Source organism: Ruditapes philippinarum, unplaced genomic scaffold (genome assembly GCF_026571515.1).
Source record: "Ruditapes philippinarum isolate M1 unplaced genomic scaffold, ASM2657151v2 ctg1367_1_1_1_1, whole genome shotgun sequence".
NCBI classification, from domain to species: Eukaryota; Metazoa; Mollusca; class Bivalvia; order Venerida; family Veneridae; genus Ruditapes; species Ruditapes philippinarum.
Window position 1 is genome coordinate 13,784 of NW_026852459.1, and position 21,627 is coordinate 35,410.

General features: G+C 32.1%; 1 protein-coding gene across 1 annotated transcript in view; it reads right to left on the reverse strand.

Annotated features, from left to right (window-relative positions):
- Positions 1–1,751: 1,751 nt before the first annotated feature.
- The window catches only part of LOC132713024 (unconventional myosin-VI-like), a gene marked incomplete at its 3' end in the record, with an annotated part of 45,274 nt that continues 25,398 nt past the window's right edge, over positions 1,752–21,627 (reverse strand). Inside the window, exons 9-29 of the mRNA XM_060695466.1 lie at positions 21,238–21,421; positions 20,111–20,255; positions 19,751–19,786; positions 17,115–17,272; positions 16,726–16,817; positions 16,011–16,083; positions 15,616–15,743; positions 14,400–14,495; positions 13,809–14,000; positions 13,364–13,457; positions 11,635–11,765; positions 10,854–11,061; positions 10,281–10,371; positions 9,832–9,982; positions 9,283–9,500; positions 8,714–8,792; positions 8,372–8,526; positions 6,314–6,400; positions 3,486–3,589; positions 3,137–3,352; positions 1,752–1,938 (exon numbers count right to left, since the gene is read on the reverse strand). Of these exons, the coding sequence (XP_060551449.1) occupies positions 1,752–1,938; positions 3,137–3,352; positions 3,486–3,589; positions 6,314–6,400; positions 8,372–8,526; positions 8,714–8,792; positions 9,283–9,500; positions 9,832–9,982; positions 10,281–10,371; positions 10,854–11,061; positions 11,635–11,765; positions 13,364–13,457; positions 13,809–14,000; positions 14,400–14,495; positions 15,616–15,743; positions 16,011–16,083; positions 16,726–16,817; positions 17,115–17,272; positions 19,751–19,786; positions 20,111–20,255; positions 21,238–21,421 (2,825 nt within the window). The remainder of the gene's footprint in view (positions 1,939–3,136; positions 3,353–3,485; positions 3,590–6,313; positions 6,401–8,371; positions 8,527–8,713; positions 8,793–9,282; positions 9,501–9,831; positions 9,983–10,280; positions 10,372–10,853; positions 11,062–11,634; positions 11,766–13,363; positions 13,458–13,808; positions 14,001–14,399; positions 14,496–15,615; positions 15,744–16,010; positions 16,084–16,725; positions 16,818–17,114; positions 17,273–19,750; positions 19,787–20,110; positions 20,256–21,237; positions 21,422–21,627) is intronic.

Here is a 21,627-nt window from a genome sequence, read left to right on the forward strand (position 1 = left end):
ATTTAGAAAAATATATAAAATGAATGTATTTTAAGAAACATGAAAGCAACAGTCTTCAATAAAAGTGTGTCCAAATAAGGCACATAGCAAATTAAGTTTTTCTAGAAGTTTATACAACTTTTGTTTTGACTTTAAAATAAGGAAATAAAACAAAAAATCTAGCCTCGTTTCCAAGGGCAACATAAAGCTAAGTTTACCAATTATATATACCACATTAAAATCTAACAAGTAACAGTAAAAGTAGAAGTATATTATGTAATAAAGAGTAGGCCTAACAAATGACAAAATGAAGCAAAATCATACGCTATCAATCTTTGAAAAAAGAAAAGAGCATTTAAAGCAGTAAAGACAATTATACAAATGACTATTTCTTTCTCTTCTATATAAAGTCTTGCAGCAGAGTTGACAATATAAAATAATTCTAAATGCAGTTTCCATTTTAACTTGTCTATTTTGAAACACATTTTACTTACTAGCAAAACTTGAAAAAAAAAAATTCACATGCACACAAAAACATTTTCTTCCGTAGCAAGCAAATTCACATTTAAAGCAAGCAATTCATATTTGGTGATAAGCAATATCCTACGTATGATTTTATAAGATTGTGTTCCCAATTTAAAAATAATGCAGTCATGTGTAAAAAAGTGAAAAATTTACACAATAAATGGAATGTGCAAGTATTTGTAAAAATATGTTTAGATGAACAGACAAACCCCTATATTTGTCTACTAATCAATTATACTCCTAGATTCTAATTATCCATATTTGGATTTCTACAGACTTTCTTATAACTTACCACCAATTAAAAAGTATTAAAAATCATACTACTTTTAGAAGCAAGAATAAACATTTTTGTAAAACATCATCTAAATAAGATACCAATTTAAACCTTTTCTAAACACTTTTTACATCCATGTTTTATAGGATTCAATGCAATGTCACGTTCACAAGTTCATAATGAATGTCATTAATTTCATAAATCTGTTAACTTCACACACAACATTCCATGGCCTGCCATGGTAATAAATTAAGTTTTATATCAATTAAAGAATGACTGTATGATAGTGGTACACATGTTTTGTGAAATAACACTTTACTCTCACTGATTCTTGATACATGATGATACCGTTATGTCCTTTCTCATTTTAAAGTACATTCAAATTTAATAAAAATATTTATATCAATTTTCTTATTTTCATTCAAAAACTATATATAATGGTGGTTTTCATATATCACAATAAATAAATGTAAATGAATATCACACATATAAGTAATCAGGTCAATTTTATCACCAGGCACATAAAATAGTTTATCTTCTAGATAATCCCTAATTCCTAAAGCTAACACAATAATTATCTGTCTCCACAATCATATTTATACATGATAACATATTGTATAATAAATTTCAACATAAACTGTCAAGTAAGTTTAAGGTCCCGATAAACACTAACATAACAACAAACATTATGTGACATAAGTACACCTGAAATTTTGTGACTTAGTTTCCTTTTCTATCTTCCCTTTCTTTTCTAAAATAAACAAATAGGCTACAATATACAAAAAAAATTTCTACAACACAAAACAAATGCACTACATTTCACTTCACAAAATGTAAACTTTCAAAAAGAAACAAGAAGAAATACAACCTGTCTTCACATATATCAACAAGTGTCTAAATAACAGATAAATAGATAAAGTCCTATAATATTTATGTAACAACCATCTGTTTAAATTTTTATGCCTATATTTACTTTGCTATACCCAGCCTCTTTTGTAGAAATTTTGATGAAATCTTGTTGGCATTTTTCCGTAAGTAATCCGAGCCCCCGCACTTGTTCCATTCCTGCTCGAACTCTCGGCCGAGGATTTCAGCTCCTTTCTTCTTTGACAAGCCAGTTTCTTCTACACTTAGCTCACACATGTTTAGGTCATCAACACCTGGAGATAAAGGTCAAGAAAATCTATACCTATTCCTATCAAACTATCATAAATTTATCAGTCTAAATGCCTTAATATTATAAATGCACTTCATACAATATGAAATGTTCAACTACTTTTAACTTTTTAAATGAGTATATAAAATACATTATAGCATAAAATCGGCAATTTTTGCCTCTTTTGCCCATGTTATAACGGGACCAAAACCATGTGTTAACATAGTCACGCGCTCTTGTTATAGCCCGGTTTCACCTATGCGCAATACATACAGGGCCGAGTAAACAAACAAACAAAAAATGACGATTTCGCCTGTTTGCCGAAGAGTCATGCGCTCTTGTTATATTGAAATTTATTGAATTCGAGGGCCTCAGTCGCATATTCAAGTAACTATGCCGGAAAAAACGGCGTATAGACATCCGGTGCTAATCTTGGTTGTCGCCCCTTTTTCTAAGAAACGGACAGTTGTCAATGTAAACAAATACAGTAGAATCTACCTGTCATTCAGTTTAACTTCTTACAAAACTAGATAACACAAAATTAATATGAGAAAATGTTTTTTATTTATGTTAATGTTGATGCTGTGGTTTGACAGTCAGTGTTCCCGTTAAATGCAATTCAATATAAATATGATTTTACAAGGTTAGATAACATCATACTCGAATTTTGCTCTTAAAGTAATGGAAGTCATTAATAGTCCCAGGATGTCTTCCACTCTGCATTATTTCAGGTACAATGCAAGGCGGCACACCTGAGTAGAACCACTGACCTTCAATAAAATAGCAGGATAACTTTCTAACATATATGAGTTATAGTTAGCTCTGAAAACCTTATTTCAAATACATTATGCTATGATGAATCAATATATGAAATAAGAGAATATTTCTAACTTTTTTAAGTTACAAAGGCTCAATTTCAGATTTAAAATGTTGATAAATACTGGCTGTGAAATTCCCCACAAAAATGTAATCTAAGTTAGCTTTTATGTCTCTAAACATTGATGTGAATACTTGAAAGGGTGTTAAGCTATAATTTGCAAAACGTAGTACAAATACAGTATTAACTACGTTGATGTCCACTTGCTTCTGGACAGACTTTTAGCTACAAGTGATTATGATATTTATCCAAATGAACAGAATATGCAACAACTGTTTTCTAAAAAATTTATCCTTTTTTGTAAGGTCCTTTTTTATCAAGATACTAAACATTTCAACAGCTTTATAACAAACAACTTTGAAAACATGACAATTGAAATTTTTGAAAAACACTGTTAATTTACCTTCTTTGACAACTTGAGTGGGTGCTCTCTGTTTGTCATCAGTTTTACCACCTTGTTTCTTGTTCTTGGATTTCCAGGCATGGTAAACCTTGAGTCGTCTATGAAACTCAAAACGACAGGCATCCAATAGATCCATGTCTGTAAAAATACAATATCACAGTTATTGTACAATGTCAATAATTTGTCAAATCAGTTTCTGATTGATAGAAGAGAAAGTGTAGGAATAAACTACAATCACAAATGATAAAGCAAACGGGGGCTGTATGCTTACCACATGAAGTGTTGATAGCATCTCTGAGCTCTGCGTATTTCCATTTTGATAGATCATGTTTCTGACCAGCCATGGCTGCACGCTGGGCCATCACAGCTTCAGACCTGTTTAAAATAACAAGACGACTCTTTGTAAATAAGTAAAGATATTTAATGCTTTAGTCAATCTGTGCACTAATAAAGTCTGACCAGCAAAAGGAAAATAGCAGTCCCTGACTTTTCGTTCTTAGCTTTTATATTGCATCAAATATTTTTTTATCTCATTACAGACAATTATCACTAATTGTAATTGTTTAAAATACACCATGTAACTACTTGAATAACAATTTTTCTATAATTATCTCTTACAATGACTATACATTTAATTTGTATGTGTGAAGTAATATGCTTGTTGATTCAATAAGATCAGTAACATAATCATTTAAACAATATTCAGTAAGTGTTATAAGTAACAAAACTAAAGAATATTGTTAATACATTAACCATATTCATAGTAACAGTTTGAATGCTAGTGGTAGTAATAACTTGTGTCATCAGTCTCTGATATACAGGTTACTCTGTACATTGTATTTATATACAGACCAACCTGTGCACCAGAGACTGTCTGACCACACTCAATACTGGTGGCTAAAATGTTAAAGTATCTTAATATTGAATTCCTTATGGTGTATGTACAGTTCTATGTTTAAAGCACATTATTCATATTTGGTAGAACAAGTTAAAAGTACTATAACAACAACAATTATATCAAGCATTGCTAATAACATGCCATTCAATCATCTAGAAAATAAATTCATCAACATTTTTATATCATACAGTACTGTGATTGTGTCATTCTTGTACAAATAAAGAAGAAGATAATCACCATTTATGAAGTAAAATAAACACTTGCAAAACTATAAAATAAACAACACTTATTATTGTCACTAACAACTGAAACCATTCTGATATCTTTTTCTCTGTTCCATCACTAAACTGCTGTAAAATTGGGTAACTAAGGGAGAAAAGCATATAAAACAAGGGAACTTTTGTTGGATAATTTTTTTTTTATTGAAAGTGTTTTTCCTGAGATGACATTTTTTCTAGAGCAGGTTTATTTGGTTGGTAGTTTAACCCTTTCCCTGCTGGAACCTCAGGTAATTTTACATAGAGCCAGGCAAGCGAGTCTGACCAGGTTCTATACTGTTAGCTGACTAACTTTAACTTTCATCTAGATATCTCCAACAGCTGGACACATCTATTCAGGCAGGACAGGGATATTGAGGGTACACAATGTACTAACTTTATTATATTATAACTTATAGAAATCAGTGTAAGGTAAGTGTCAGGAGAGGTTTGAGGAGTATTCTATATACCAGTGAAGTATTTCATAATAATGGCAGTAAATAAATACATAACTTACAAGGGCACAAGTGTGTTATATATAGTGGACAAATGTGAAACAAATTCCTTATATCTTTATTATTTCAATGGCTCATAGAGCAAATAACAAGAGCTGTCCGTAAGACAGCGCGCTCGACTTTTTTATTGCTTGCCAATAAAAAAAGTTTTTGCAGTAAAAGGCAATACAAGAATCTCTGTATTTTTAAAGTGAACTAGTTGTTTGATACCCTTGAATATTACAGCAATGTTTATATGACATAATTTTTGGTAAAGTGAACAAGTGGATAGGAATGAATTTTTTTAGATTTTTTTAAGTTTTTTAGTGCTTGCCTATAATACAAAACATTGACAGTTAAGGGCCATAATTCAAATAAAATCTTTGACAGAATTACCTTCTCCTGGACATGTTTGGGAATCATGATTGTAAACAAGTATTCCAACTTTCAAATTAATATCTCAAACAGTTCAGTCAAAAAGTGGACTGGTACTAAAAACTTAACCAAGATTCTAAGTCGATAAAAGGCCTTAATTTTTAAAACAAATCCTTGACAGAGTTACCTTCTCTTGCGTACAGATGGGGGTAATGATGTGAAATAGCATTAAAAGTTTCAAAGCAATATCTCAAAGGGTTAAGGCAATAAGTGGATTTTACCCATATTCATTGTATTTTCTAAGTCAAAAAGGGGCATAATTCTGTCAAAAACCTTGACAGAGTTATGTCCTCTTGTCTGTTGATGAAGGTCGTGATGGTAAACAAGTATGGTCAGTTTCAAAGCAATACCTCCAATGGTTTTGAAATAAAGTGAGGTGGTACAAAAAACTTAACCAAGCTCAATACACTTTCTAAGTCAAAAAAGGGCCATAATTCTGTCAAAAACCTTGACAGAGTTATGTACTCTTGTCTGTAGATGGAGGTTATGATGGTGAACAAGTATGGTAAGTTTCAAAGCCATACTTGTAATACTTCTGAAATAAAGTGGGGTGGTACGAAAAACTTAACCAAGGTGTGACGCCAACGCCGACGCCGACGCCGGGGCGAGTAGGATAGCTCCCCTTTTCATAGAAAAGTCGAGCTAAAAACCATAAAGGATACACTTATTTCAGATCAAACTTTAAATGTATGAAAATACTTGGGAGATATTTATTTATAAAAATATATAGACATAATGAAGAAACTTCATCAAATTAAGTACTTTAAAACAGGGCATAAATTTTGTATACATTAAATTAGTAAGACCTGTCTATTCTGTATATTACTGGCATAGGTACATAAGAATCAACTATGACACATGTATTGTTACTGTTAAGCCATGCCGGACATTTTGTCTTTATTTCACTGTAACATAAAGAGTGACAAGTGTGTAAACATATATATAAATGTTCATAAAATATGTTTATGTTTTGGGGTTTTAGTGCTAAAGGACGATGCGGGTCATGCTTTATCACCTGACAGTGTTGTCAATCACCCAGGGATTGTTTTTACCACCTGCTGCAGCCAGATTAGTTCCACTACCAGACTTAGGTAATTCACCACTAAATTAAACATTATTATACATCACTACCATACAAGGTAATTTATCACTAAATTATATATATGACACATTACTATTCCTTTTTGTGAAATTTGAGAATGATATCTTAAACCATTTTTATACAAAACTAGAAATGTGTCCATAGGACACGGGTGCCCCCACACTCCACTGTTTTGACAAACTTATGACTCTATGTCAAATATTTTAGGCTACATGTGCCACAAGGTGTAAACTAAAAATAGTTTACTTAGTAAAGGGCAAGAAATTTACAAATACTGAATAAATCCACAAGTGGACCCCAAAGTGCATAATTTCACATGCTGACCAACATTCTTGTAAACTTTCAAGTCACAGGTCAAATACTTTTTGAGCTATGCCTGAAAATTGCAAATTTACACTAAGTCAAGGGCAATAACTCTAACAAAACTGAAAAAAATCCAAATGCAAAATCCCAGGTGCATAGCTTCACAGTAATGTTGATCATTATTCCTGCAAAATTGATTGATTCTACCTCATGCACTCAAGGAACAAATAACACAACATAATGAAACAGTTTTTACTAAGTCAAAGGCAATAACTCTACAAATACTGGATAAATCCACAAGCAAAATCCAAGGTGCACAACTACATATGCTGATCAACATTCCTGTTAAGTTTGATGACTGTAGGTTAAATATATTTTGAGGTAATATTGAAAATTGAAAATTTTCACTTAGTTAGTCAAGGACAATTACTCTGACAAAACATATCAATTCACAGATTTAAAACTTCACATGCTGATCAACATTCCTGTAAAGTTTCATGACCCTGTGTCAAATACTTTTGAGCTTCATGTCACACAAGTTGAAAATTGCAAATTTTTACTAAGTCAAGGACAATAACTCTACAAATACTAAATAAATCTAAACGAAAATACCCAGGTGCACAACTACACATGCTGATCAACATTCCTGTAAAGTTTCATGACCCTAGGTCAAATACTTTTTGAGCTACGTGCGACACAAGTTTAAAATTGAAAAAATTTTATTAAGTCAAGGGCAATACTCTGACAAAACAAAATAAATCCATAAGCGAAACCCCAGGTGCACAACTTCACATGCTGAGCAACATTCCAGACTCTAGGTCAAATATTTTCTGAGTTACGTGCGACACAAGTTGAAAATTGTAAATTTTTACTTAGTCAAGGGCAATAACTCTAAAAATACTAAATATAGCCACAAGAAAATACCAAGGTGCACAACTTCACATGCTGAGCAACATTCCTGTAAAGTTTCATGACTCTAGGTCAAATACTGTTTGAGCTATGTGCGACACAAAATGAGAACAGACGGAAGGACAGACGAACAAAGGTAAATCTAAATGGCCCCCCTAAAGTGGGGGCACAAAAAACATTTTGAAAGTTGTTGTGTCATAAATGTCATTCCTATAAGCTAATCATAACAATCAGAACAATTGTTAAGTCATTTACTAGGGTGAAGGATGGATGCCTTGAAGTCTAAATTTAATATGCACTGTGTTTATATAAGATAGTAACATATGTCAGTATCTTAACATATTATATTGTATGAATTTTTGTATCTATGTTGACTATGTTCATCTTGTTAACTTATGGAAAATTTGTTCACTTTAATAGTACTAAATAAACATTGCTAATTATCTTCAAATGTTAAAACATATTAAGCTATATCTTATGAACTATTTTTAAATAACTTATCAACAGTAAAATTATATTGTTTCAATAATGTAACGTTCAACAACCTTTTGAATTTTAAATCCTAAAGGAAAAAATCCACATGTACATTTATTATTCAGCAATTAAAATTTCAAGCATTCATAATTTTCATTAAGTCCCATTATTTGTATATCAGTATGAACCAGACATCTTAATGTATAAACAGATTAGAAAGCAACAACACCAAAGACTAAAAGTAAAGGAAGTCTTATATACAACTACATATAATCAACAATGTACCTAACAAGAGGTGGTAGAGTAACGTCCTCTACTTGGTTTTGATCTTCAGCTGCTAGACGTAGAGCAATCTCTCTGTCACGACGCTCCTGTTCAATGATAGCCTGTCTCTCTGCTTGTTCTTGTCGTTCCTTTTCTTTCTGGGCATCCAAGATTGCCTGTTTATAAAATATATTCTAGTTAAATATCCGAGTTTTGAGTAATCATTTAGTTCATAAGTTTTATTTGTTCAGTTGCAGATAGAGTTATATCCTACAAAATTATAATGTTCCAGTAAATATTATACCATATTTCTACATGTAATTGCAGCAGAAATTTATCAACACATTATCAATATAATTTTACCTGTTGTTTCTTTTCCTCTGCTTCTCTCTTCTTTCTCTCTTCTTCCTCCTTCTTTCTTTTTGCTTCCATCTCTGCTTTCCTTTAAAACAAATGTAAACAAAACCATAAAGAATGTTTCTTACAGGCTACATGTATACAAAACCGTAAGAAATGTTTCTTACAAGCTAATGTTTACGAAAACATTATAAATGGTTTTTACATGATAACAAAACAGACTAAGATATGTTACATGACTCTTTAAATTGTTTTAAGGGTGTTAAGCTATAACAGATACACATGTATATACTAAAATGATGTCAAAAGCTGTACAATTGAGTTTTCTGCATATTTTTTATCATCACCAGATTTATTAGATATTTACTAAAATTTTATTTTAAGGTACTTCGGTGTTTTAAATCAAGAAACAAAGAAATTTTCTACATATAACAGAACTAATCAATTGCTGGAGACAATGATGATTTGTCCCTGTATCAGTATCAAACCAGACCAATCTGCTTATACATGTAGACTGGTCTAATACTGTTGGATAATGTATTTAATCATTTTGACATCAAGTTTCAAATTCTTACAGTTTTCTGTCTTCTTCCTCCTGTTTCCTCTTTCTCTCTTCTTCTTCCTTCCTCTTTCTTTCTCTCTCCATTTCTTCCTGTATTTTTCTCAGACGTTCTTGTTCCTCCTTCACCTTCTGTTGTTCTAGTTGATTTTTCAGGTCGTCAAGGTTACGGTTCATCTTATTTATCAGATCCTGGTGAGCATTGTTCATCTGCTCTCTGGTCATGTCAGTTGTCTATAGTAAACAAAATATCTTCATTTTTATGTGGCTTTTATAAGTACAGCAATAAAAACTTCAAATAGCACTATTACTTTTGAATGAGTACTATTTTAAGCATGAGTGCCTGAATACAAACACCAATATTTGTCAACTTCACCTCAATAACTTTCATACATGAAAGTATTTAATACTCACTATAGGTCTCTGGTCCAGAGCACTGAGGAGCAAAAAGGTATGCAAACTTTGTTCTTTCTTGGTAATAAATGTCTGTTAACACTAAACACCACTAGATTTATGTAAGTTAACAAGCGCCATTTCTGCTATAAAAGTAACTGGGGAAACCTACCCTGATTTTCTGGATGAGACCAGTTAGTGCTGATTCAATCTCCTTGACCTTGGCTGTCGCAGATTCTTTATCCTTCTTCATCTTAGATACAATGTCATTCATCAAGGTTAACTGATTCATTGTGGCCTTCACCTTTGTTATGGCCTCATATCTAATTTACAAATAGAATAACATGATGGGAAGTGGGTTTAACAATAAAACAATCAATTCAATTCATATATATATGAAATTGTAAACAGACTTGTCAGGTTCAAATTTAGAGTGACATGATAAAGCACTTGTAATATGACTTTATAACACATTTACAGTCTCACTAAATAATACAAGCTAATTCATTGTACTTTTCACCATTTTCTTGTAAAGTGGTATCAAAATTTGCATATTTATGGTCACAGCATTAGCATGATAACTTAACTATTATGATAAATGTGTTTCTAAAACAAACTTACTTAGGTTTGAACTTCCTGGCAATGGTCCACATTCTGATTGATTTCTGTATGGTCACCAATCTCTCCTTTCTCCATATTATCTTGTTCTTTACTGAAACACACATTAAACTTTAACTAGTACAACAACATACATCTTGTTCTTTACTGAAACACACATTAAACTTCAACTAGTATAACACTTGAACATACATTCTGACACAAGATTGTATGACATGACAAAATTCTAGCAAGTTGAGTAACTTTTAATGAACAGTCAACATGATACATCAACATACAGAAAGTTTGGTAGGAAATCTGCCACTGACATTACTATTCATTCAAACAAAAACATTCAGAAACTTATACCTTTTTTACTTTTAGATGCTTGAATAATTTTGAATATTGAGATCTCTCAAGAAACTTACAGGACAGCAATCCAAGACTATAACTCAGCAGGTACTGACATCAAATCTTGCATTTATAGTAAAAAACAATAAAAAACAGAAATTCAAAAATTAGCGATAATATTCTTTACACTTGAATGCTTCAGTTAATTTATTAGAAAGATGTTTATGAGGACTGGGAAAGACTTACGTTTAATGACTGACAGTGTACACCACTGTGCTTTCTTCCATCTAGAACAGAGAAGCCAGCGTCGCACCTTGGCAATGAGGGCGGCCAAATTCTCCGGGTCACTTTTCATAATCTGGTCAAACTCGGCAAACTTTCCTGGTCTAAAGAACACCTTTGTCAAACCAAACTTGAAATCATTCTCATTCAAACCAAGTGCTTTAAACAGAGCCTGTAATAATATAAGAATAATTTTATAATTATTATCAACCAAGAACTCAACAAATACCGATCAAGTTTTTATAATCTTACACTTTTATCTTAGAAACATAAGCAGATACTCTCTACTGTTCAATTTATTGAAAAAGATCCATTTTCAACAATTTGAAAATGTATTTTCAGAGATCAAATTTATTCAATTTATGGTTGGATGATTTCTGAACGTACATCTTGCCAAGGACACATACACCTGATCAATTTAATCTATGCAAATTGCCACATATTCCAACTAACACTATAAAAATATATATATATTTTTTTTAAATCATATGAACACTATTGATGTCCAACAGTGCCTTTCCAACTGTATAACAACAGCCAGTGTTGTTTTATTTCTTTGGTCCTTCCAAATCATTGATTTCAGCACATTGTGTTGAAGATTGAAAGATGGTGTTAGGGGGCACTTCTACATTATCCCTCATGAACAGACTTTTCATGTAATCTTGAAAATTTTCAGTGCTTGTTTGGGATCTTTCCTTTATCCTGATATTTTACCACATTTCTGTAATTCAAATGATATCATTACCTTGCAGAAGAGTCTAGGATCGAGACGTGCAAGATCTGGGGGTAAGTATTTCTTATACATGTTGTACAGCTCAGAAAACTGTGTCCTTGATGGGAAACCTTGCTGCATAAGATCTAACACAGCATTCATTCCTGAAAAGACAATCTTAATACTTTAATACTGTACAGTTATATAGAGAAGACTTTCCATATTCCATATATCACAAATAGAGTCAAACAGAAATATCACATAAACACAAGAAAATGCAGATCTTATAATAAATGAATTTACAATAAATTTACTAATAATCTAAAAATAGGAACCAGTAGATGTTTCATGCTAAACATCTAAGTTCTAGCTCATTGGGTTTTTTAAAAGAAGATTTTTTAAGTTTTTACTATACACATATAGTTAAAAACAATGACACCCCTGGGGCAGGGCCAGTTTTGACCCCCGGGCTTTTATTTGAACAAACTTTGTAGATATTTACTTAAAAATGTTTCATGTATAATATCTAAACTCAAGCTATTTGGGTTTTTTCAAAGAAGATTTTTAAGTTTTTGCTATACACATATAAGGAAAATCAATAACCCCCGGGGCGGGCCAGTTTTGACCCCAGGGCTTTTATTTGAACATACTTGGTAGACACCCATTAGAACATATTTCATGCTAAATATCTTAGCTCTAGCTCTTTGAGTTCTTTAAAAGAAGATTTTTTAAGTTTTTACTATATGCATATAGGGAAAATCAATGACCCCCTGGGGCGGGGCCAATTTTGACCCCAGGGCTTTTATTTGAACAAACTTGGTAGACACTCATTAGAAGATGTTTCATGCTAAATATCTTAGCTCTAGCTCTTTGGGTTCTTTAAAAGAAGATTTTTTAAGTTTTTACTATATGCATATAGGGAAAATCTATGACCCCCTGGGACGGGGCCAATTTTGACCCCAGGGCTTTTATTTGAACAAACTTGGTAGACATTCACTAGAAGATGTTTCATGCCAAATATCTAAGCTCTAGCTCTTACGGTTCTTTAAAAGAAGATTTTTTAAGTTTTTACTATATGCATATAGGGAAAATCAATGACCCCCTGGGGCGGGGCCAATTTTGACCCTAGGGCTTTTATTTGAACAAACTTGGTAGACACTCATTAGAAGATGTTTCATGCCAAATATCTAAGCTCTAGCTCTTACGGTTCTTTAAAAGAAGATATTTAAAGATTTTTCTTTCGGTTGCCATGGCAACCAGAGTTCTGCATGAAATGGAATTCTTTGAACAATCTTGATAGAGCTTCATACAAAGAGTATTCCTGCCAAGTTTCATTAACATTGGCCTTGCGGTATCATAGAAGATGTCCTTAGAATATTTAAAATGTGGACGGACGACAGACGACGGACGCCATTTGGTTGGCCATCCTAAAAGCTCACCTGCACTTTGTGCAAGGTGAGCTAAAAACTTGAAGACTGTTAAAAGGAAGTAGAACTGAATTAGGGAGGTTACAGTGCATTTATCAGGATGTCTACCTCTATAGCTGAGGTAGTAATAACTTAGCGGTGTCTACCAATTAACAGCCAGATCCTGGGTTTGAGCATTTAGGTACCACCATGTTTGTCTCATATGACAGTATTACTAGTTTGTCCAGGAGAAAATACTGGTTTCAATAGGCTCCAAACTAATATAACAATCAGGGTTAAACTAATATACTGGTTCAAGTTTTACATATTCTCAACAAAACATGAAAACTAAATACCTGCACATTCCAGCTGACTAAGAATAGATGCTCCCTCGGCCAAGTGATCAGCCATCTTACTGTTAGGCTTGATACAACGTACAAAGTTTGTTCCCTGTATTTAAATAATTAATCTGTTTACACATATACATGTAGAAGCAAAAAAAAAAAATGTTATCGTTTTTTTTTTAATATATTACACATTCTTTTTGAGAAAAAATATTTCCTGTTATTTTCTTCTAGGTTTCACAAAAAATGTTTAGTTTTAAAGGTTTTCATTGTTCACAATTATAATAAGAGAGCACTTCATCATCTCATTCCAATAGTTTGTGTACTCTCCAGATAAAATTTCAAGACAAAAACACTATAAAAAATATTTTGAACTTAATTTTTTACAACTGAAATAATTTCCATGACAACTTTTTCCAAAGCTGTCTATTTTAGAAAGACAGTTAAAGGAGCTTACAGTAGCTTTGAGTTTTTCCATGAGAACAACGAGCTGTGAGCGGAACTTACTACCGACACTGATAAAGTTCAGTTTGCCGGTGGACACTTCAACAGCTTCAAACATCTGTTTCAACAACTTGTTGTTACTCTCTCTAAACAGGAACTCAAGGGAGGCGTGCAGAGCGTCATTGTTCTTCTCAATAAACTGTGCCTATAATTAATAAAATATTGTGTGAGTTTGGTTATAGACAAAAATATCATAATAAGCTGGCATGCTGCAGTAAATGTATAAATAAAGTAATAAAAGAAATATTTCAAATCATCTAAATATCGTCTTTGTAAAAGAGCAACATTAATATTTACAACAATAAACCATTTACAACAATAAACCTTAAACTATCTCAAAATACATCTCTTATTCTAGTTTCTTGGTAGATCAAACAAATATAACAACAGTGAAATCACCTTACATAATGTACCTGTAGTCAAACTTTATCTGATTGCATGAATGCATTTCATAAATGAATGAAAACGTCAAAATTGCCATTATGTCAAAATAAAAATTGATCATAAATATTAAACAGAATGACCACATGTTTTGTCTACTTACAGTATGGTAACAGACGGCACCAGCAAAATGGCGGATGAGGAATCCCTCATCATCACGTACATCACGGTGAGACTTCAGCTTTGATTTTCTCGGAATCTGAAATATAGTTTATAATGACTAAAACACCAAAATTATTAGGGTTGGCAACAAATACCAGAACTAATAACTCAAGTAGTCGGTCATTATTACCAATCTTGGTTACGAGGATGATTTCCAATGATCTTCAAAGTTTATCACACAATATCAACACCATCTACATGCTACTTTTGTTTCTATTTAAATTCATAGAAATTGTATTAGAAATAAACTGCAAGGGAGGTAACAAATAAACAAGTTAATACAAATTAAATCAACAACATTATATTTTACAACATTTTGATTAATGCACAACTTAAGGAATTTAAATATTATAAGAGGCCGAATGACATAAGCATCACAGGTGTTTAATCCACTGTTGATCACCTCGTTAAATTTATGATATCATTTTCGCACCTCTGCAAGGATGTTTTGATTGCATTTAACTGGTCTTGATGGTGATACGTGTGCATCTGCAAATTTCTGAACTAATTGGAAACACTAATCTTTCTAAATCGCAAAAAAATAGAAATTATATATTTTTCCTGAGTAATCGAATATCAATTTTGTTATGCAATACTCAGACGTTTGATCCAGTACTCAGTTAACCGGTTACTCATTGTCATCCCTAAAACTTATAGTTATAGAATAAATTAATAATGTGTTGTCCGGCTTTGATGTCAGGAAGAATGCATATTACACAGCAAAAAATAGTCAAAGTGATTAAAACCACTACAGATTTAATTTTTGCTTATTTTGTATGATTAACTGATATATGTGAACACCAGCTGTTACATTTGCACTTGTGGCCCAATTTGCTCATGACAATATATTACCTGATGTCTGTACTGTGAAATTTATTTTGATCTTACATGTATGATAAAAAGATTCACTAACCAACACATGTATACAATTAATCTCAAATAGCCTCTCTATGTTCAGTTTAATTAAATGAATCAAAGGGATCTGATATACATTTATTATCAAAATAGTAAGATTGATACCAACTGGTTAAAAGTGGGTTTGGAAACCATCTGGAATTAAATTCTATTATTATCTTATATGAACAAATGACGGTCAGAGTTTGTTATGACCTTAATTAATGTCATCATAACAGGTGATGTCCTTCTAACATACTTACACTGAGCCTGAAATGTTCCTTGTTTCTGTTATGGACCTCCATGGTGAAATGGTCAGGTTTAGGTGTGGGTAATTTACTTTCCTCATCTAACAGATCAAATATACCCTTAGCCTTTTGTTCAATCAACTCTGTTGAAAAAAAAGTAGTTGAATAGTTTTACAACTTCAAGGGTAAAACCAAGCTTTGAAACTGCCAAAATCAAATGTCAATCAAGTCATTAAACAAAATCAAAAGGTTGCCTTTCTTTAAAATATGAAAACTCTAGGGAAAACTGATTAAATGACCTTTGGTTTGAATACATAAGGTCAATGACCTACGATGTGAACCATGCTAAATAATTTTTTTGTTAAAGATTCAGGAAAATATACAAAACATATAAAAACAATATATATTACCAATACAGTCAGAGTTATCTGTCCATTTGATTTTCTTAACATTCAATCCTTCCTTCTCATACAACAGTTGTTCCTGCAAACATAGAAATACATGTGTATGTACATATCATCTGCACTTTCAGATTTCCAGTACTTCAGGTATTGACACATCTCAATACCTTACAAATGCAGGCCTTAATAACTTTTTCAGTAATTATAATATTATTGTAACATGTTATTTACATAGATATTTCAGATCCTCCCCAACTAGTCTTACAATTATATAGACAACCATGTTAAAATTGTAGACCTGTATTTTTTCTATACTTACATGTCAAGTTTCCATTTTTGGAGCTGTCAAATATCAATTTTAGGGATGTACAGCCTGTCCTGACTCTATACCGATGACAAAGGCTAATTATGTTTAAGGTCATCAGATTTAAAGTTGAAAGCCATGATAATGAGCCTAATGCCCAACTCTATATTCATGCTTCAACATTATGCTTAAACATTGACATCTCATCCTGTATCATACAGATACAACACCTAGCAATCCTAATACTGTCTTCTTATTACTGGCATCAAACACAGAAGCTACAAGCCAGTAAGCTACTATTTTTATAGAGGTACTTGATTAAGTCTTCATTAGTGATCAAACTCAAAACTTCTCACATGTAAGACATGTCAAAGTATAAATAAAACTTTTGCATACAAAGTAATGGAGTTTGTTTCTTACCTCCTTTAGAATTCTGTCATTGAAAAACTGCTGGAGTTTTTCATTACAGTAGTTGATACAAAACTGCTCAAAACTGTTCACTTGGAAATACTCTACAAAAATACAGGTATCATGTGAAAACATTAAAATATCATTCATCCATATTCAGCTACAGAGCTTCTGGTTTCAAATATAGAATAAAATCTCATGGCAAATGGCTAATTACTAAAACTGCATCAAAGATGGATCGCTGAAATGAGTTTTCAAGTAGTATTTGTGTATACTATGCCTAGAGTCTCTTATAGTACTAAGATAAATGAAGGACACCATTTCCAAACTTTCATCACATCTGAGCTTACATCTATTTAAATACACTCAACAAATATAAAAACATTGCCATAGACACTTACCAAATCCAGCTATATCAAGCAGACCAATAAAACTGCTGGAGCTAGCAAATGGAATGGCTTTATTCACTCTGAGAACAATGTAATCAAACAGTCGGGAATAAGTGGCCTTAGCCAGGGCATCTCTTGCACTGGAGGCTTCATACTGCTTCAGAGGAACCCTGTAATCAATGATAATACAAAGTTTACATCATAATTATGATGTTACACAGGTAACTATGGTTACCAAGCTGAGACAAACATATGACATGAAAATGATTCATCATGGTAAATGTCCAATACCTGTTTCCAATATTATCTTACAAATTCTTTCTATGTTAGTAATAAAAATTAAACAAGTAACATAAGAGTATTGCTTTAACACAATGATTTTTGTATTAACTCTGTATTAAATTTGTCAGGTTCTAGCAATACTAGTGATGGATGGCAAAGGTGGATTGTGTTGGGTTTTTTATCAGTTTAAATGCAGTGATAGAGGACAATCTGAATGGGATGGAGGATATATAGTTGACTTGTATGGTAAATATTCATTTCAAGAGAATTAGAACATAAATAGATCTTCATTAAAATACATAACAACTAATACTATGATAATATCTTCTTGACTTGATTGTACCAAAGCAATAAAGAGTCATTCGGAAATAATTGATTGTACCAAAGCAATAAAGAATCATTCGGAAATAACAATCAAATTCATGGCAAACATTTGCTGCAAATTAAAAATGTTAAAAAATGGATTTTACAGCAAAATGTTGATTTGAAGCTAGAACATTTACCTGACATTTACAAATATCTTAAATTATTTTCTTTCATCTGGCAAATATACTGATTACACAAACATGATATTTAAATAAACCCGAGAGGAATTCTAGCAGTTGAAAAGAAATTGCAAATGTTTATACTGTTCTACATGCCTTTCTCCAAGTTCAAGCAGTATAGTTTATACCAACAATAAGCACAGACACAAGCCTTTAAGTCCTTTAGAAGAAAGTAAATGAAAAAGACTAAAGTATCTTAAGTCAGTCAAATATCACATATCCCATCAATATAAACATTTATGTCAGTTTATATCCTTCACCATCTTGTTTCATGTAATACAAGCTTCTTTATTTATTCTTTTCATACTTACAATAAAATGAATTTAAATTCACCAATACAACTATGATTACAGTCTCAACTTATTCAGAGTAGTCACAACTCATCCAGACATTTCTAAATTCAATCAGACCAATCTAAACTCTGTCTTGATTCCTGCAGACAAGTCATTCAGACCAGTCTAAACTCGGTCTTGATTCCTGCAGACAAGTCATTCAGACCAGTCTAAACTCGGTCTTGATTCCTGCAGACAAGTCATTCAGACCAGTCTAAACTCGGTCTCAATTTATCAAGACCAGTCTAAATTCAGTCAGACCAGTCAAAACATCATATCATCATCAGATATTTTGAAGACAAGAGCGGATGATTTGCTTTTAATGCCATCACTGCAATAGTATGCAGCTTTACGTTTAATCAGTATCAGAAAGTAACTCAACAAATACAATTTAAAACTTTTTTTTGTGTGACAAAAAAAAAAACAACACAAGGAAGCATTCAAAGTAACAATCACTTTTCAGAATTTGTAATGTTTGAAAGTAGTGGAATGAAAATGATATATGAAATTTCTACTGCACTGAATAAGTGTTGATGAATGATGTCATGAATAGGTGCAATAGGATATTCATGAATGACAGGGAGTCTGGCAATAGGAAGCTCTTGTTGAGAATATTTGCACATAGGGAGAAATTTTTAACTTTAATCTTTATAGTATTTCTTCACAGGTGTTATATATATAAATACACAAACATTATTTCTGTTCCAGGGGTGTCATTAATACAGATATACTTCAAAAATATTCATGTCACTAAACAAATGCTGCACCCAAAATGTTGATTTTATTTTCCTATGTCTAAAATGCCTTAGATTCAACCTGTTAGCTACTGTAACTCTCCTTGGAAAATGCAAAAAAGCTGAACTTTTAAAACCTTTTTGCACAACAAATATTAATATGTATAATTCTTTAAGCACTTTGAATCTAATTAGCAGTTACGCATACTTCAATCTTTTTAAGCCTCCTTCTTTAAAGCATAAAGTAACAAAAGCGCACACACATTTTCTTTCATTTTAATTAGAACCCTGTTAACCACCAAAATGAATCTTGTCATTCAATATCCATTCACTATAAAACATACTCTACTTTACTTTATTTAATATAAATCAATGTACTAAGACATAATTTAAAACATGTGCACATGACTAGCCTATATCACAAGCTAAGAGCCAAACCAGCCTGGATAAACTTGTGCTATTTATCGCCTGCTTTAATATAGGATAAAGCTAGAGGCAATAAGTAAAGGTCAGCCAGAAAAACAATAAACTTGTGCAATCTGACAAGACTACATTTCAGGCTGCTCAATTTTCAGTTTTTTCAAAACCTTTTCATCAACAACGGATCTTTGAAAAGTAAATGCTTGACAAGTCTATTACACATATATTAGGCTAAGATTTATTTAACTTAATTTATATTCAATCAATCTTTCATTTGTAAGCACATCTTCCTCCTATTTAATTGATCAGATATTAATGACACCCCTGACTCTTACATAATAACTTCTCCATGATCCCTGTTGGCTAAAGATCTGTAAATAAACATGATCACACAAGAACTTACACAAATGTTGACTTGTTATAACCCTGCATCTTATATGATGATGTATAACACATTTTGAAAAAGAAATTTACCATTCTAAATTTCTACAATATTAATGTGCATTTATATGTATTTTGAACAAAAATTTAAAGCATCACAGCAAAACAAGGATAATTCCAAATAATATTCTCAGAGATATTTCCATTCTATTCTAGCTAAAGAATCATATAAATCATCCATTTTCTGACAAACAGCATGTATATTAAACATTTTAAAACTATGTAACACCTAACTGAATCAAGTTGCTACATACTTAATGGCTGTTCCCTTCACACCACCTCTAGTTGCCTGCATCACACGTGTGACAAGTGCTTCCCGCAATTCTTCCTTCTCAACACCCAACAAGACAGAGGCAATCTGTAGTGAACTTTCTGAAGCAGCTGTGATCATACAACCTCCTGTAAATGTACAATACAATATGAAACAGATCTTCTTATAAACCTTATTTTTGCTAATTCAGACGACCTAATGCTATTCTGTATTTTGCTTATGAGTTTTCAAATCTTTTTATAATAAATCTTTAAATTTGTGCCTAGTCTTCCAGTTTAATCTAATTTTATAACTATCTAAAAATCAAGTAAGAAACGTTTAATTTAGAAACACATGTTGGTAATCAGTTTTCCTTTTTTTTAACTGAGTGCTAACTAAAACAACTGATTTGGCTAGAGGCTCAAGGGGGTAGTTAAACTATAGGCTAAAAGAATACAACCAATTTTAACAGCATTTGAACCACTGATTTGATTTGCCAATCTATTAATGAAAACCCTGGGTAATGTCACAGGGTGATATTATATAAATAACACATGGCTGTAACGGTGAAACCCTAAAACTGGTATATAACCCGAGATGCAGCCGAGGGGTAATATGCCAGTTCAAGGGTTGCCAATATCCTCTATCACCCCGACAGCTGTGTGTTATTTATTTTATTATACTGAAAGATCTACAACTTCAATATTTATATAGTAAGCAGTGAAGGAAATAAATAGAATGCACATAATAACTATATTAAATTTCAAACTACGAAATGAAGCTTTGTGAACAATAATTTCTATCTATTTGATAGTGATCCATATTTTGAATACGGGGTTATGCAGAAGTTATGTGCCCCAGGATGATAGAAGAAATATTCCTATGGAAGTTTTACAATGAAGGATATATTGAGGTATAATAAAATCAGTTGGAGAATGATGCATATATAGCAAATAAAACAGTCTACCTAACGTTTGCTGTAATGATAGTAACCAATTGTTTTCAAGTAATGTAACTTCATCACAACAATGTAACATCATATGTAGTCTACTGAACTATCATGACTGCAAGTTGCTATCAAAAATATATATTAATGATTTTTATTAATACAACATATCATATTCATTTCACCTTTAGTATCTTCATGATTGTCTTCAAAGCTGATGTTTCCAAGATGAAGAACTGATGCAACAATCGTGTATACAGAAAACCTCTCGTCTTCTGACATACCAAGATGGTTCATAGCATCGTCACACACCTTAAAGTCTCGTACATCGTCTAAAACTGGGTCGTGTAGACTGCCATTCTTCAAAAACTAGAGACATAATATCCATTAATTAGAGTTTTATTGTCAATAGTGTTGAAAGGAGAGAAGTCAACAAACATTTTAATTTAAGAGTGGCGTTCACAAACGAAATACAGTTTCAACACACAAGATTGGGAATAAAATTCATGCTAGGTATTTAAACAGACATCTCATGGACAGGCAAATGTTCATTAAACTAGAAATGTGTCATCATG